Source organism: Acinonyx jubatus, chromosome B3 (assembly GCF_027475565.1).
Source record: "Acinonyx jubatus isolate Ajub_Pintada_27869175 chromosome B3, VMU_Ajub_asm_v1.0, whole genome shotgun sequence".
Taxonomy (NCBI): Eukaryota; Metazoa; Chordata; class Mammalia; order Carnivora; family Felidae; genus Acinonyx; species Acinonyx jubatus.
The window spans coordinates 116,856,373-116,874,207 of NC_069386.1; the positions used below are offsets into that span (position 1 = coordinate 116,856,373).

Here is a 17,835-nt window from a genome sequence, read left to right on the forward strand (position 1 = left end):
CTATAGCTGTCCCCACTGTCTGAAATATACATCCACTTGATAAATTCCTACAACTCCTTCAAATCATTGTTCAAATGCTACTTTCTTATTGACACCTATCTTTAATATTAACTTCTCTCCCTCATGTGGCCTTACCTCTGCCTGCTTTCTCAATCCCCTTTACTCTGATCTTTTTTTTCCATAGCACTTATCACATTGTAACGTATTAGACAGCTTATATATTATGCTTATGCTTATTATGTGTGTTCCTCTAATGGAATATATGCTCCTAGAGAGAAGGAATATTTGTTTACTGATGTAGCCCAAGCACCTAGTGGAGTGTCCAAGGTTCTCAAAAGAAACTGATAATAGGAAACTACAAAGTGACATAAGAAGGGAAAAATAATACTTTCATAGATTTGTAAGAGAATAAAATGAGATTTTAAGAGAATAAGATGAATACCTGATCTAGTAATAATGATTTGTTTTTAGGAGAAACTATAATTTTATTTTTCTGAATCTATTAATTCTATAGCTATACTGCTACATTGAATGTCAGTCTTTAACCACTGTTAAAATTTTGATAAACTGAAGTAATTTTCCAAAAAAAAAAAAAAAAGAATCTAAAGGATACTAAACTACTAAACATTTATATTGTCCAAGTTTTATCAAACCAACAAATATTTAAGATGGTATACATTAGTTACCTACTGATGCATAACAGATAATCTCAAAACTTAGTTGCTTAAAACAATAATAAACATTTATTATCTCACAGTTTCTGTAGTCCAGGAATTTGAGAATTGGATAGTTCTGGCTCAGGGTCTCTCATGATACTGGAGTCAAGATGCAGGCTCCCCAGCCTGCAGTTAACTGAAGGCTTGAATGAAGCTGAAAACCCCACCTCCAAAACGGCTCACTCGATGGCTGTCAAGTTGATGCTGGTTGTTAGAAGGAAGCCTCAGTTGCTTCCAAGTGGACTCTCCAAAGAGCCTTGAATATCTTTACAACATGGTGGGTGGCTTCCTCCAGGGTGGGCAATCCAAGAGAGAACAAGGCAGAAGCAGTGATGTTTTTTAATGACTTAGCCCTGCAAGTCATATACTATCACTTCCCCCATATTCCACTGGTCATGCAGACCAACCTAATAAAACGTATGAGAGTAGGAATGCAAGTTGGTACAGCCACTCTGAAAAGAGAATGGAGGTTCCTCAAAAAACGAAAAATGGAACTACCCTATGACCCAGCAATTGCACTACTAGGCATTTATCCATGGGATACAGTTACACTGTTTCAAAGGGACACACGCACCCCCATGTTTATAGCAGCACTATCAACAATAGCCAAAGTATGAAAGAGCCCAAATGTCCACTGTTGGATGAATGGATAAAGAAGATGTGGTATATAAATATACAACGGAGTATTGCTCGGCAATCAAAAAGAATGAAATCTTGCCATTTGCAACTACGTGAATGGAACTGGAGGGTATTATGCTAAGTGAAATTAGTCAGAGAAAGACAAAAATCATATGACTTCACTCACATGAGGACTTTAAGAGACAAAACAGATGAACTTAAGGGAAGGGAAACAAAATAATATAAAAACAGGGAGGGGGACAAAACAGAAGAGACTCATAAATATGGAGAACAAACTGAGGGTTACTGGAGCGGTTGTGGAAGCGGGGACGGGCTCAATGGGTAAGGGGCATTAAGGAATCTACTCCTGAAATCATTGTTTCACTATATGCTAATTTGGATGTAAATTTTAAAAAATAAAAAATTAAAATAAAAAAGAAATGTATGAGAGGATGGGCATGAATACTAGAAGGTGAGAATCATTGGGGGCCATCTTGGAGGCTACTGCAAGTTATAACCAGTATTTGCGTAATATTTTGTGTTCAGCTTTTTTTCCTCACTTATACATATTTCTATCAACAGAGCTTACACACTTTAAAAACATTTTTTTAATGTTTATTTATTTTTGAGAGTGAGAGAGACAGAGTTTGAGCGGGGGAGGGGCAGAGAGAGGGAGACACAGACTCTGAAGCAGGCTCCAGGCTCTGAGCTGTCAGCACAGGGCCCAACGCAGGGCTCCAATCCACAAACCACAGGATCATGACCTGAGCCGAAGCTGGATGCTTAATTGACTGAGCCACCCAGGCCCCCTGACCTTATAACTTCTTGTTTGGAAAACTACATGTTATTCCAATAATATTAACTCTTCTTTTTTAAAATTTGTAAAAATGTTTACTTATTTTGAGAGAGAAGGAGAGAGCACATGCTGGAAGGGCAAAGAGAGAAGGAGAGAGAGAATCCCAAGCAGGTTCCACACTGACAGTACAGAGTCCAATGCGGAGCTCAATTTCACGAACCAGGAGATCATGACCTGAGCCAAAATCAAGAGTATAATGCTTAACTGATAGCCACCCAGGTGCTTTGCCTCATTTTTTTTTTTTTATGTTTATTTTTGAGAGAGACAGAGCATGAGCAGAGTAGGAGGAGGCGGAGAAAGAGAAGGGGACAGAGGGTGCAAAGTGGGCTCTGCCCTGACAGCAGTGAGCCTGGTGTGGGGCTCGAACTCCCAAACCATGAGATCATGACCTGAGCCAAAGTTGATACTTATAAGACTGACTGAGCCACCCAGGCCCTCCATTTCTTTTTTAAACGTTTATTTATTTCTGATAGAGGGCGTACAAGTGGGGGAGGGGCACAGACAGAGAGAGGGAGAGAGAGAATCCCAAGCAGGCTCCATGCTGTAAGCACAGAGCCCAACATGGGGCTCGATCTCACAAACCATGAAATCACATCCTGAGCCAAAATCAAGAGTCAGACACTTAACTGAGTCACCCAGGCGTCCCTCAATGATATGAACTCTTAAAAACTAAAAACAATAATGGACTTTTAGTTTCTCTGAAAATATCACATCCCACCACTTGATGCTTTCCATTGTTTCTGTTATAGTCCCAATATTTTACTTAACATCATTAAAGTCAGAAAAACTACAACTCATACAAACATCCTGCTTGTTCCTAAGGGTGAAAGGAATTTAAATACTTCAAAAAAGTCAAATATATTTAGGAAAGAGTAGGAAAAAAGCAAACAAGTCACTATATTTGTTAAAATTATAGGTATCCATTAATAACTGAATACTAAACCTAACAGTGAAATGAAATACTAAATCAAGGAAGGTATAAAGTGAAAATATTTATATTAACTTATATTGTTTAAATGTAAATATTTAAAAATATTTATAACAAATTTCTTCATGCTATATACAGAAAGAAAATTTCTAATCAGACAATAGTAGCATTAATACTTAGGTACTGAGGAGATATTTGGTAGAAAGGGATAAGACTAACAACTGGCACAGATACAAAATCCACTGAAAAATTCTGTAACAAGCATTTTTCAAGTATCAACAAAATAAAAAAGTTATTAAATAATCAAATTATATTAGATCCCTCCAAAAAGTAAGACCTGTATAACATAATAATAAACCATAATAAGAGCATGGAAACTACAAGAGGAGAGATTGGACAGGAGGAATTTTCCAACATAGGAGTTGTGCTGACAGAGGAGAAGAGTCTTGCCCCAAGGGCTCAGCTCAAATCTGACCACACTGTCCCAAGTAGATTTACAGATCAGAAGGGGGCGTTGAATGAGATCTTTTAAGGTCTCTCCAACCCTAAGATCAAACACTCCCAATGAATAAATTAAGATTGATACATTGGTAGTTACCAAAACAAATATAAAATTCTTTCCTATAAACAGATCACTTCTTTCTGTATTTTATTCCATTTTATTCAAAACATTATTAGACAAGTGTCAAACAGGCCCATTCTATACAATGAAACCATCTGGGTGTTATACCAAAATGAGATCAGGCAGTGCCTGACTTCATTCTTCATTGTTTCAGGCTTGACTTAGCTACGATAATCACTGCATGGGGAAAGCTGTCGCTCTTGCTGCCTCTTTCTTCACAAGTCACAAGGCCTTTTCTTACCCATTCATTAAAGTGAAAAACCTTTAGATAGGAAGATACTACCAGTCAGGAGAGGGTTAATATTGTCCCAATGAGCAAATATATTGAAAACCTAAGGAAGTAACTGTCTCTGCCTTTGAACTCCTATCCATTGTGGGAGGCACTTATGTGCAGAAGAGTATCTGCAAGGATCAGTGCCCTTTGTCACTGTTTACACTGGAATTTGTGGGAAGGGAAGTGAAAACCTATTTTCCCTTTCTTACTATCAAATGAAAAATAGCTACTGCTTTAAAAACATTAAATCAAAATGAAAAAATGAGAAAGACTGAAATATTAAAGGATACCTTATATATAAAGCAAGGAATAGGACTTCCACATAAATACATTTCTTCCAAATGTGTCTGAGATGCTTCCCCTTTAAGTAACATTTTTATTTTAAAAATGTTTGCTACCAATATTTTTCTAAAATTTTTTTATGTTTTGAGAGAGAGCAAGTGTGAGTGGGGGAGGGGCAAGAGAGACAGAGAATCAGAAGCAGTCTCTGAGCACTGTCAGCATGAAGCCCCATCCCCATGTGGGGCTCGATCTCATGAACCATGAGATCATGACCTGAGCTGAAATCAAGAGTCCACCACTTAATCGACTGAGTCATGCAGGTGCCTCTGCTACAAATATTTCTCAAGTGACTTATGATTTAGGGTCATGATTATCATCAGCAGTTATATTTTTGCCTCTAGGTGCTAGAGTTCTATAGGATTGTTTGCCTTTCTGCCACCAAACAGTCCCAGAATGCTATGCTTTTTGAGCTAGTTTCCCTGGACATGATGCTATGTTATCACTGATTAGTGTTGCCATGAGCCTGATTCCTTCAATAAACTGTCATCATGTAATATTTTAAAATCTTTAAAATCATGGGGATGTAAATCAGAAAGCCATAATTATTAAACTTTTATGTCAACTTATGCAAATGAGGGCCTAAAAGAAAAAGGGTTTGTGACAAAAGAATAGACTTTGTGACAGCGCTTTAGTGGCTCATAGATCCCTTTCCATTTACTGTAAGCTCTCAGCTAGGAACAGAAAGCAGAATGTACAGAAATCTGACCTATGAAAAAGTGGGGTATTACTTTATATTGGCTACTTACCAATATTTTCTTCTTCTTCTTCTGGACATTCCCTTGTTTCCTTCAACTAATGTGCCATTTTTTCAACCTGTAGAAGATGGACGTGGATAATCATAAGAGCAAAGTTCTCTCTTTTCTCTCATCAGCATGCTTATTTTTGATGCAATTATCTCTTTCCACACTTGTTTCCAACTATTCAGTCTTTGGAAACCAGATCACCACACTCATCACCTGACTTGCAGTTTAGTACTCTTGGGCTCTTTCTCCTCTTCCATACTTTCTTCTTATTCAAACTACAACCACAGCCACTCTTATAAAGTCACTTGTTTATAAAATCAGCAAAAGCCAAGGGAGGCAAGTCACACTCCCTCTAAAAGGTAGTGTATATTTTTGTATAAATGTATATGTGTAAATGTATGGGAGGCAGTGACTAAGGAGCTAATCCATAAAAAAAGTGGATAAAATCTAGCTTTGCACTTTGTCGAGTCTTTTTTTTGGCTGTAAAGAATTCAAGTAAGAAGTTGTATGGAGTGCCTGGGTGGCTCTGTCAGTTAAGTGTCAACTCTTGGTTTTGGCACAGGTCATGATCTCAGTTTCATGGGTTCAAGCTCTGCATCAGGCTCTGTGCTGGCAGTGTGCAGAGCCTGCTTGGGACTCTCTCTCTCCCTCTCTCTCCCTGCCCTTCCCACACTTGCGTTGTCCTGTCTCTAAATAAATAAATAAATAAATAAATATTTATATTTATTATAAATAAATTATAAACAAAAAAAATAAAGGTTTAAAAAACAAAACAAGTTGTGCGTTCCACAGTGTGATCAAGAGCAGCCACTTACTATACATGTATGAGTACATGATTACAAGGGACCAAGCCAATCCTGGTCCGAGGTACATATCCACAAGAATTGAAGATAGGGACTCAAATATTTCTACACCAATGTTTCTAGAGCATTATTCACAACCACCAGAGGTGGAAACAATCCACATGTCCATCAATAGATATGTAAATAAAACATGACCATATATCCAATAAAATTTTATTTATCTGTAAGAAGGAATGGGAAGGAATGGGGCACCTGGCTGGCTCAGTCAGAAAAGCATGCAACTCTTGATCTCGGGGTCATGAGTTCGAGCCCCACACTGGGTGTAGAGATTAGTTAAATAAACTTAAAAAAAAAAGCCAAGAATGAAATTCTGATTCATGCTACAAATATGAATGAATCTTAAAAACATTATGCTAAGTGAAAGAAGCCAGATACAAAAAGACATATATGATTCCAATTATACAAAATATCTAGACAAGGTAAATTCAGACAGACAGAAATTAGATTAGAGGTTATCAGGGATTGAGGGGAGGGGAGAATGAAGTTACTGCTTAACAAGTCCAGAGTTTCTGTTTAGGGTGATGACAGAGTTTTGGAAATAAAACAGCAGTGACGATTATAAAACACTGTGAAGATAATATCACTGAATTGAACACTTAGAATGGTTAAAATGGCAATTTTTATGTAATATATTTTACCACAATAAAAACTTTTTATTTTTAAAAAATTTTTAGTGTTTATTTATTTTGAGAGAGAGAGCTCACAAGCACATGTGAGCAGGGGACAAGCAGAGAGAGAGAGAGAGGGAGAGAAAGAATCCCAAGCAGGTTCTAACACTCAATTCTTGGAGCCTGAGATGTGGCTCCATCCCAGGACAGCAAGATCATGACCTAAGCCAATATCAAGAGTCAGGTGCTTAACTTACAAACCACCCAGCTGCCCCAGTAAAAACTTTTTTTAAAAAAGCATATGGGAGGTGCCTGGCTTGCTCAGGCAGTAAAGCATGCAAGTCTTGATCTCAGAGTCATGAGCTCAAGCCCCACATTGGGCATAGATTACTTTAAAAAAAAAGGCAGATAGAACCAAATATAGGATCATAAGAGGAAAAACACTGGCTACTAGTTACTATTTTAGTGGAGCAACAGTTATTACACTTCATTCTTGGTATATCTCATGGGTACGCAGCCAATTACGATTTAAACTCTAAGGGTAGTACTGATACTCAGAATACATATTTAAGCTTTGAATTTATAAAGTATCTTCCATTCTTCCAGAAAGAGAAACTTACCTATGCAACATAAATCTGAAAATTATACATTCAAGAGAGGATTCAAACAAGGTTGAAAATATAGGGCCCCCAAAACAAAACATTTTTAAGAAAGGTCTTCATACATTTTGTTGACTATAACTTAAAAACTTCCCCCAGTATGCTCTTGGAATCCAAGGATGGAATGAGTGGTATCTACTTATAAGCAATCTCGGGGCTCCTGGGTGGCTCAGTTGGTTGAGCATCTGACTTTGGCTCAGGACATGATCTTGTGGTTCGTGGGTTCAAGCCCCCCGTTGGGCTTACTGCTGTCAGCCTGTCAGTGTAGAGCCCACTTCAGATTCTCTGTCCCCCCTCTCTGTCCCTTCCCCACTTGCGCTCTCCCAAAAATAAACACACACACACAAAAATTTAAACATGCAATCTTGACATTTCAATTAAGTTCTCCTTTTAAAAACACTTAATATTGTGTGTATGTCAATAAACTCAAAACAAGAGACACTTCAAACTGGCATCTCCAAATGCCCCCATTCCTTGGCACCCCTGTACCATATACATAGAGAGGGTTAAATAGACACTCTTATTTCCTTTTCTGTTAGTGGCATCACAGATTTCCTAATTCACAACTCAAAATCCTCATCATCTTTGAATTCTTCTCTCTTATACCTTCTATATTCCAACTATCATCAAGAACTGGTGATTTTTCCTTTGCAGTATCTTTCTCATCTTTTTCTCTTGTTTACCTCCTAGTCCTCCTGTTAATATCTAAATTCTGGCCTTTATTACTTCAGACTTGGACTATTACAGCTTCTTAAATCGTCTTCCAATCACCGATGTCTCTGTTCTCAAATATATGCCAATGTTTTCCTAAAATGTTTTCATCATCTTCCCACTAGATTTTAACCCACAGCATGTCAGGAATTCATTGACCTTTGAACACTATCCAACCTGGCATATATGTTTAACTAACCAATGTTTGTTGAATAAATACATAGTATCACAATACATAAATCACCTCATTTTCTTTTTTCTTTTCTTTTTGATTTTTAGAGAAAGAGCACATGAGCAGGGAAGAGGAGGAGGAGGGGAGAGGGAGAGAGAGAGAGAGAGAGAGAGAGAGAGAGAGAGAGAGAGAGAGAAACTTAAGCAGGTTCCATGTTCAGTGTGAAGCCCAACTTGGGACTCAATCCCACAACCCTGTGATCATGACCTGAGCTGAAATCAAGAGTCAGATGCTCAACTGACTGAGCCACCCAGGCTCCCCTCCTCACTCTCTTTAAAACTTTCATTAATTTCCCACTATGTATTACAGAAGGCACAAACTCAAATACCTAAATACTTACTGGGGCCAAGCAGGAAATGTGAGTAAAGTTGCAAACCAACAGGAAGTGGTGGGGACAATGACAAACTAGAGAGTACATATCCTACCTACGCTGGCAGCTGCTTGCTGCTGCCACAAATTGCTGCCACAATGAAAGATAGGTCCAGTACTTCCAGGTCTTCTGATTTTTCAAGATAAGCTGAAAGTACAGATTTCTTTGTAGAATTTGGTTTTTAAATAGTGACAACTAATTCCATTTAAAAATTTAAAAAACCCAGAAGCCACTGTGCAGGCCAGGCAAAGCACATCTATGAGCCAAATCCAGCCATCAAGTTACAAGTTGGTGACTCTGCTCTGTAGGATAAAGGACAAACTCCCTAACATTTGAAGTCCATCACTGTGAACCCCAGGCTAACTTACCAAAGTCTTTTGCCCCTATTTTCATATAAGAACCCTCTGCTCTAGTCTAGCAGTTTTCAAACTTTAGGCTGTATCAGAATCACCTGGAGGGTTTGTTAAAACACAGACTGGTGGGCCTCACTGCCCATTCTGATTCAGCATGTCTCAAGTATGGCCTGAGAACTTCCATTTCTAATCTGTAACAAGTTCCCAGGTGATGCTGATGCTACTTGTCCACGGACCACACTTTGGGAACCACTGCTCTAGTTAAACACTTCATTGTCTCTAATACACACTGAATTTTGCTCACATGATTCTACCTTTCCAGAAAGCCTTCCCTCTTCTTTTCAGCCCACCTCCTTCTGCAAACTTTCTCTGAATATGACAATCTTCCATACCACCAAATTCCTACAGCACTTATTGTCCATGCCACGTTCCCCTTATCCATCACTGCTTGGTGGTTTTTTGTTTTTTGTTTTTTGTTTTATTGTTAACTGTTTGTATATAGGTGCCAGTGAAGTTTTGTACTCTCGGAGATCACTGTTTGGGTCACTACTTTATACACTCTCGGAGATCACTGTTCAGGTCACTACTTTATACACCTGACTGTAAGCCACAGTAAGCTTGAGGCTTGTAGCCCTCAAGCTATCAGGTAGCATGGTATACAAGTTGGTACTCATTAAACATTTCTCTTTAGGATTTTATTTTTAAGTTAGCTCTACATCCAATGTGGGGCTCAAACTTACAACATTGAGACCAAGAGTTACATGCTCTATTGACTGAGCCAGTGAGGCACCTCCTCCCTAAATGTTTCTTTCTTTTTAAAAAAAATTTTTTTAATCTTTATTTTTTTTTAATATGAAATTTATGGTCAAATTGGTTTCCATACAACAGCCAGTGCTCATCGCAACAGGTGCCCTCCTCAATGCCCATCACCCTCTTTATTTATTTTTGAGAGAGAGACACCATGTGAGCAGGGGAAGAGCAGAGAGAGAGGGAGACACAGAATCCAAAGCAGGCTCCAGGCCCTGAGCTGTCAGCACAGAGCCCGACGTGGGCCTCGAATTCACAAACTGTGACACCATGACCTGAGCCAAAGTCAGACACTTAACCGATTGAGCCAGTCAGGTGCCCCTCTTTTTTTTTAATGTTTGTTTATTTTTGAGAGAGAGAGAGAGAGAGAGAGAGCGAGCGCACACAAGCAGGAGGGAGAGGACGACAAAGAATCCAAAGCAGGCTCCAGGCTGTGAGCTGTTAGCACAGAGCCCAATGCAGGACTCAAACCCACAAACTGTGAGATCATGACCTGAGCTGAAGTCAGATGCTTAATGGACTTAGCCACCCAGGTGTCCCATCACTAAACGTTTCTTAAATGAACATCTAACAGATCCATGAAATCAAAGTACAGATAAGTGAGCCTGAAATTTTGGTGTATTATTTTTCTTAGAGAACTTTTAGTCCTGTGTAATGGCTTTGTCAGAATGGACAACTAATAAAAATTGGATATTTTGCAAATAAATTGCCAGTGGTAATAATTCTGTAGCAACACATTTTGTATAAAAATAGAAGTCAATGGTAAAAAAAAAAACAACAAAAACACACAGATTTCAAAATTGGTAACAGTAAATATTTGATCTCAAGGATTCCTTATCCCCTGCAAGGATGCGAACTAGTCCACATCACAATATAATAGAATTTAATAGAATTCTGTATTTGTACAACGTGCAATAAAAAAGATGAAAGTAAGTCACTCCCCATGATATTCAGAAATACTTGTCAGTCACTTCAGACATAGTTTGGATAATATATTTACGCATGATTCTAAATGCTAAGTGAAAACAAAATCAAAAGCTGTTTGTTCACCTACTCACTTCCACCTAGAGTCACATCTGCTATCATGTGATTTCAAGGATGAATTAGGCGTATAAACTAGGGTCTTCAGGTTAAGCCAGAAAAAAGCCACAGATGACTTTACAGAGTAAATCCTATTTGGGAACTACTAGAAGAAAAAATCAGAAATACCATATATTCTGATACATAGTCCTATGTTATTTGGCTTTTTTTTTTTTTAACAACTCCACACTTGATATTACCATCAACAAGATAAAAGTTATCATTTGGTAAAGACAGAGAGTCCAATTCAGAAAGAAAAACAACAAAAACCACCCAGAAGTCTATGAAGTACATTTACAGCTTTAAGATAGCAGAAATGTTACCTTCTATCAGGATACTTGTCCTACCTACTAGGACCATAATGATCTTGTCTGCATGAGGATTCAGCCAAGACACTCCACACTTCTATGTTGAGTAGGTACTACGCAAACTGGGGGAAAAAAGAATTGTAAAGCCAAATCAACAAAACATTAAGTGGACTATTCCAAGTTTTAAAAGCATTAGTATTCTAAAAACAAAGAAAATTTATTCAGCAAGATAATCCTGAAACTTCACAGTAAACCTACCAGAAATTATGGAATACTACCAGATTAATTGCTAAATAGCAACTTCCTACTCTACTATCTGTATCGTCAGAGGTTTCTTACTAATAGATGACTGAATAACATCAAGTTCTTTGGCAGAGAATGCGGAGGTTCAGAAGACTCTAGACCCACTTCTACTGTAGTATAAATATAGGCCTTTCTCTTAGCCATATTCATATCACAAGTTTTAACTACAAATCAAACTTATGGTCAATAAAAATGTATGATTAAATAACTACAAAGTGCATGCAATTAAAGTATGTGTCTATCAAGAAATCTCATTACAATCAAATTTTCATTTTATAAATGAGTCTATAGGCCTGTGTTCAAACAAGGAAAGTCTTGGACTGACTTGCGTATTGTACAGTAACCAATTTTTAGAATGAATTCCAAATATACAGCCCGTGATAGAAGATGCCCTAACCTCTGTTTTCTGCCAGTTATCAATAGGGTACATCTTCAGAACCTTAGACAAAAACTCATCATAACTTTATGAATTCCATATCAGAGGAAACCCCTTCAATGCATGGTGATTCCACCAAGGACCCATCAGAGTGAGGCATACAAACAGAAAATGCACCAGAAATACAGTAAGCTACCAAAGGGCAGGGGGTGGAGGGTTGGGCAAAACAAGTGAAGGGGAGTGGGAGACGCAGGCTTCCAGTTATGCAATGAATAAATCATGGGAATAAAAGGGACTTAGGGAATAAGTTAAGGCATAGGAAATATAGTCAATGATACCGTAATAGCACCATAGTGACTTATGGTAGCTACATTTGTGGTGAGCATAACGCCTAGAGAAAATGAATCACCTGAAACTAACGTAGCACTGCGAGTCAACTATACTCAAAAACAAAAACAAAAACAAAAACGAGAGAGAGAAAGCTAAGATCATGTTAACACACAGTAGGTCTAAAAAAATTTTCAGGGCCCCTGGGTGTCTCAGCCGATTAAGCGTCTGACTTTAGCTCAGGTCGTATCTCACAGTTTCTGAGTTTGAGCCCGCCTCCCCGCCCCCCCCCCCCCCCCCCCCCCGCCTGCCCGCCCGCCCATTGGGCTCTGTGCTGACAGCTCAGAGCCTCGAGCCTGCCTCGGATTGTCTCCCTCTCTCTCTGCCCCTCCCCCGCTCACACTCTTGTCTCTCTCAAAAATAAAAACATTACAAAAAAATTCTTAAAAGGGGCGCCTGGGTGGCTCAGTCAGTTGAGCGTCCGACTTCAGCTCAGGTCGCGATCTCACGGTTCGTGAGTTCGAGCCCCGCGTCAGGCTCTGGGCTGATGGCTCAGAGCCTGGAGCCTGCTTCCGATTCTGTGTCTCCCTCTCTCTCTGCCCCTCCCCCATTCATGCTCTGTCTCTCTCTGTCTCAAAAATAAACATAAAAAAAATAATAAAAAAAATTCTTAAAAGATTTTTAGCGCTTATTGCAAATCAGCATGTTCCCTCTATCCACACAATTCAAAAACAAATTACATAATCAAAGAGAAAAAAAAAAAAGGAGGGGGACATTAGGCCAAAGACCCCTGGAAGAGGTGTAGGGATTAAGTTCTCCCTAAAGAAATGGAGAGGGAAGATGTACAAAGAAGTCTTAAAAGAAACTTTAAATTCAATTTGAAATGAAGAATGACGCAGAGCAGAGCTTCTGCAAATTTCCTAACCGTTGTCTTGGCACCCAGAGTTCCGATCGTCCTCAAAGACTAACTCTCACTGAATGAAGGCATAATTACAAAGGTCCTCTGAAAAAGGAGAACAATACTTTTGAGTACTCCTTTTCATTCGTGTGCCCAAGGGAAAAAAACACCAAAAGGCAAGAGGTTCCAACTTTAGGCAACCTGCAGAAAAGGGGGCTGCGGACGAGTCAAGCATCAGCAAAAGGGAATCAAGGGCTGTTCTGGGTGGGCAGCCTCGGGCACATGGAACGGAATGGGGCGGAGGGCCTGCCCCCCCCCCCCCCCCCGAGCTCTCCTCGTGGCCCCGCCGCCTCTCCCACCCCAGCTGACAGCACTTTTCTCCTCGCCGTAGCCTCTCCCACCCCAGGTGACAGCACTATGCCAGCCTCACTCCCCACCACCGCCCTGGGAAAAGTCCTCAACGGCCTCATCGAAACGTGTTTGGCCTCGAGTCCGCCGGATGCGCCGTCCCTTACATAATTAGCCAGGGTTAGAAGCCGGGAGTGGGATAAGGAAACCAAGAGTCAGGGCAGCTTCGGGAGAGGCTGAGGCGGCGCAGGCGGCTGCAGCCACGCTGGCTGTGGTGTGAGGCAAGGGACGGACGCGCCTGCAGGACGCGAAACGCTGTAAAGCCGGCGCGGGGTGGCGCTCGGAACACCGCGGCGGGGAAGCCAGGCCCGCAGGGAAGCAAGCCTCCTGAGGTGAGGGCGCAACGACCGTCGCGCCGCCGGAAACGCCCGGCCTGCAGGACGCCACGCCGCTGCCCCGGACGGGCCCGCTTCGAGCCCCCACTAGGCCACCCAGCCCCTTCCCGGGGCCGACTCTAGCGCCTCTGCGGCCCGCACACTCACCGCGCGCGCGCGCGCCGCTCGGCGCGGCCGCCCGCCCTCCACACGACCTCCGCCCCGCCCCTCCGCCCCCCGCGCCCGGCCCGCAGACGGGGCCCGTTTGCGGCGGCGGCGTCGGGGCTACGTCACGGGCGCGTGCGCTCTCCACGCGCACTGGCAACGGCTGCGGCGGAACGTTCCCGCTTGCCGTGCTGGTTTCCTTAGAAACGGAGCCGGCCGGGCGGCGGCAGAGAAACGTCGGTTACAGTGGGCTCCCTGGTGAAGCCAAGATGCCGTCTAAGGGAAAGGACAAAAAGAAAGGCAAGAACAAAGGCAAAGACAAGAAGTAAGGAGAGGCCACCCGGGGTTCCTGTCTCCCTGGGCCTACCCTCCGATGATTCGGAGCTGGGAGCCGCCTGCACGCTGGGGCTGGCCAGCTGGCTAACTGCCGTCCTCTTGCTCTCCCCGCTTCTGAAAAGGACAGCCCGCATTGTTCAGAAATTCCCCAAATGCATGCCAAACCATACTGCTCCAACCTAGACAATGGAATGTGAGATTTGGGACCCTGAATAATTTAGACACAGCCCCTGCCTATGAGTAATACGTTAACGGTGGAAGCAGATACATTCCCAAAGAATACAGTATAAGACCAAATGAACTAGGTGGGTGCTACTGGAGAGAAAAAGATCTGGGAATGAGGAGGAAGGATTGGTTCCGACACTAGAAGTGAAGGTCAAACGTCAGAATAACATTTCTTGAAGGTCCTCTAGACCAGTGCTGTCCAATAGGGTAGTGATCAGCCATTTGTGGCTACTAAACTAAAATTAATTAAAATTAAAACTTCAGATCCTTAATTGTATTGGCTACATTTCATATGCTCAGTAGGCTACTGGTGACTGTTTTGGACCCCCTAGGTATAGTACATAGTTCCATCACGACAGAAACTTCTATCAGACTGTATTGCTTTAGAACAGTGGTTCTCAACTGGGGGCGATTTTGGCTCCCAGGGGATATTTGGCACTATCTAGAGACATTTTTGGTTGTCACATCTAGGGATGTGTGCTACCGGCATCCAGTGGGTAGAGATCAAGGATACAGTTAAACATCCTGCAGTGCCCAGGCCAACTCCCACTTGCACCCCAAAGAATCATTTGGCTTAGGATGTCGGTAGTGCCGCGACTAGGAAGCCCTGCTCAAGCCTATAAGCTTCTCTTGGGACGCCTGGGTGGCTCTGTCAGTTAAGCGTCTGACTTTGGCTCAGGTCATGATCTCATGGTTTGTGAGTTCAAGCCCCACATCAGGCTCTGTGCTGACAGTGCAGAGCCTGCTTGAGGTTCTCTCTCCCTCTGTCTCTGCCCCTGCCTTTCTCACACTTTCTCTCTCTCTCACAATAAATAAATAAATGAAATGAAAAATGAAAGACTATAAGCTTCTCTAGAATAGGCACTTAGCATTATTCCCATATCTCCAGCTCCTAGCAAAAAGTCTAAAACATAGTGGATGCTTATTATTTGTTAAACAAAAAACTTAAGGTGTCTGCCTGTGTATAATGCAACTTGAATCTTTCCTTTTTTCCATGGGAGCTATGCTCTCGGTTTGTTTTGTGTGTGTGTGTGTGTGTGTGTGTGTGTGTGTGTGTGTGTGTTTTGTGTTTTGTCTTGCCCCTAGCCTGAGAGATCTCTGCTTTGTTGTTGAGAATATCTTGAACATCTAGAGAATCTCTGAGTGATTGAAGTAGTTCCTTGGGGCTTTTGAAGGATTCCTTTTGGTTCAAAGGAAAACCTAAAAGATTTGACCAAATTGGGTAATTGTTCAGATTTCCCCAAACTGATCAGAATGCCTGAAGTAGGTATGGCTCTAGCAGGCTTGGAGTTGCTGCTGGATTGCCACTAGATCTGTTGAGTGACTCTACTGGTTCATTGGAATCATACGTGGTGTCTAGCATCACTATGTATGGGACCATAAGGGAATCCCCCAAACTTGTAAAGTTTATGTGTACTCAGTACAGAAAGTTTAGGAAATGTGGGTAGTCAAGGCAGAAAACAAAAATCACTTGTAACCCCAGTATCCAAAGATAACCACTAATATCCTTTGAGATATTCTTTTTCTTCTTTATAAAATGATAGCCCACAGTACCTATTTACTTGTAGCTCCCCCACTCCATGTATTAATATAAGTATTCTTCTGCAGTGTTTTTTTTTTTCTTTTTTACATAATTGCACAGTCTAGTACATTTTAAAAGTGCCAAGGGATGGGACGCCTGGGTGGCTCAGTTGGTTGAGAGTCAACTTTTGATTTCGGCTCAGGTCATGATCCCAGGGTCATAGGATCCAGCCCCATGTCGGGCTCCGTGCTGAGCATCAAGCCTGCTTAAGATTCTGTCCCTCTGCCCCTCTCCCCTGCTCACATGCCCGCGTGCTCTCTCTCAAACAAAATTTAAAAATTAAAAAAAAAATAGGGACGCCTGGGTGGTTCAGTTGGTTAAGCGTCCAACTTCCACTCAGGTCATGATCTTGCAGTCTGTGCGTTCAAGCCCTGCATTGGGCTGTTTGCTGACAGCTCAGAGGCTGCAGCCTGCTTCAGAGTCTGTGTCTGCCTCTCTCTATGCCTCTCCCCCTCTTGCGCTCTCTCTCGCTCAAAAATAAACATTACAAAAAAGATTTTTAATAAATAAAAATGCCAAGGGCTTATCGCATTCTCAAATTCTTGGAACTCACTAGCATATGTTTTCTATTTTTGACCATGCATCTACAGTACATCTTTCAGCAATGAGAAACATTGAGGGTAACAGACCTCTTATTCCTTGGATTTTTCCATGACTCAATTTGAGAAATACTGCTTTGTTTTTACAGTCAGTATTAGTGATTCTCTTATGAGAAATCCTATCTGCATCAACTGTTCTGTGCAGCCTAGACCTGGTAACCTTCAGGAAGCAACTGGATGATTATAGCAAGGCAATCTATCCCTACTGCCTAAATCATGTTGGAAAGGGAGGTCAAAGCTATAACAAGCTAGGGAGTTGGAGGTGGGGCTGGCCTTAATTTGGAGAGAACAGTGGGACTGGAAAAGAATGGAGAACCAGGAGTAGGGGTTTGGGGATGGAGGGTGATAGTATAGAAAGGTCCACATATACCTATATATGAAAATGTTTAGAGTTCAAATACTGAAGTCTTTTTTTTTTTAAGTTTATCTTGAGAGAGCACGTGTGAGCACACACACAAGTGGGGGAAGGGTAAAGAGGAGGTGAGAGAGAGAATCTCAAGCAGGCTCTGCACTTGGTCAGAGCAGCACCCAATGCAGGGCTTGAAACCATGAACCTTGAGATCATGATCTGAGCTGAAATCAGGAGTCTGATGCTTAAGTGACCAAGCCACCCAGGCGCCCCCAGGTGAAGTCTTACTTATTATCTGAATATTTATATATCCAGTGCCTACTATAATAAGGTATATTGTTTTGTTATTCCTTGTACAACAAATCTTTACTTTGAAAAACTCTCCTTTAATCTTTGAAGGCATAGATTAATCACCTTAATCTTGAAGCCATACTTTATTATTATTATTTTTTAATTCCCTCTTTACCTCTGTATAATGATTATGGTTTGTTTCTCAACCATCCTTGAAGCCTGGTGCGTGTGGCACCAGCTGATAAAAGTATTTAACATACTTGTTCAAGTGACTTGATCTTTTGTCAAAGGCCTAGCCAGAAAATCCACCCCCCCCCCCAAAACCTACAACTAAACCAAAACTAGGTTTGGGGTGGGTGGAAGATTACAGAACAAGGGACTTAGAGTTATAGTTACACTATGCATGTATCATCATAAAGAAGGGGAACTAAGGTAATGGATTTGCAGTACAAGAATCAAGGTCTAAAACTGGGTGAGTAGGAATAGAAAAGACCGTTCAAATATGAGAAAAAGGAGTAAGGGGCACCTGGGTGGTTCAGTCAGTTAAGCAACCGATTCTTGGTTTTGGCTCA

General features: G+C 41.3%; 2 protein-coding genes across 17 annotated transcripts in view; one reads left to right on the top strand and one right to left on the bottom strand.

Annotated features, from left to right (window-relative positions):
* The window catches only part of ENTPD5 (ectonucleoside triphosphate diphosphohydrolase 5 (inactive)), a 50,589-nt gene extending 36,637 nt beyond the window's left edge, over window positions 1–13,952 (bottom strand). For 3 of the 10 annotated variants that reach the window (XM_027066137.2, XM_027066139.2, XM_027066136.2), the window contains exons 1-3: window positions 13,885–13,948; window positions 11,106–11,212; window positions 5,103–5,169 (exon numbers count right to left, since the gene is read on the bottom strand). The gene's annotated coding sequence lies outside the window, so the exon portion shown is untranslated. Of the gene's footprint in view, window positions 1–5,102; window positions 5,170–8,597; window positions 8,690–11,105; window positions 11,213–13,509; window positions 13,851–13,884 lie in introns of those variants that run through there. The other 7 variants (XM_027066141.2, XM_027066140.2, XM_053224701.1 and 4 more) reach the window with 6 other exon arrangements.
* Window positions 13,953–14,075: 123 nt separating this feature from the next.
* Window positions 14,076–17,835, top strand: part of BBOF1 (basal body orientation factor 1) — a 54,484-nt gene continuing 50,724 nt past the window's right edge. For 6 of the 7 annotated variants that reach the window (XR_008299512.1, XM_027066131.2, XM_053224694.1 and 3 more), the window contains exon 1: window positions 14,076–14,206. Coding sequence is in view for 5 of the 7 variants with exons in the window: in XM_027066131.2 (XP_026921932.2) it covers window positions 14,151–14,206 (56 nt within the window). In the remaining 2 variants the exon portion in view is untranslated. Of the gene's footprint in view, window positions 14,207–14,227; window positions 14,523–17,835 lie in introns of those variants that run through there. The other variant, XM_053224696.1, reaches the window with a different exon arrangement.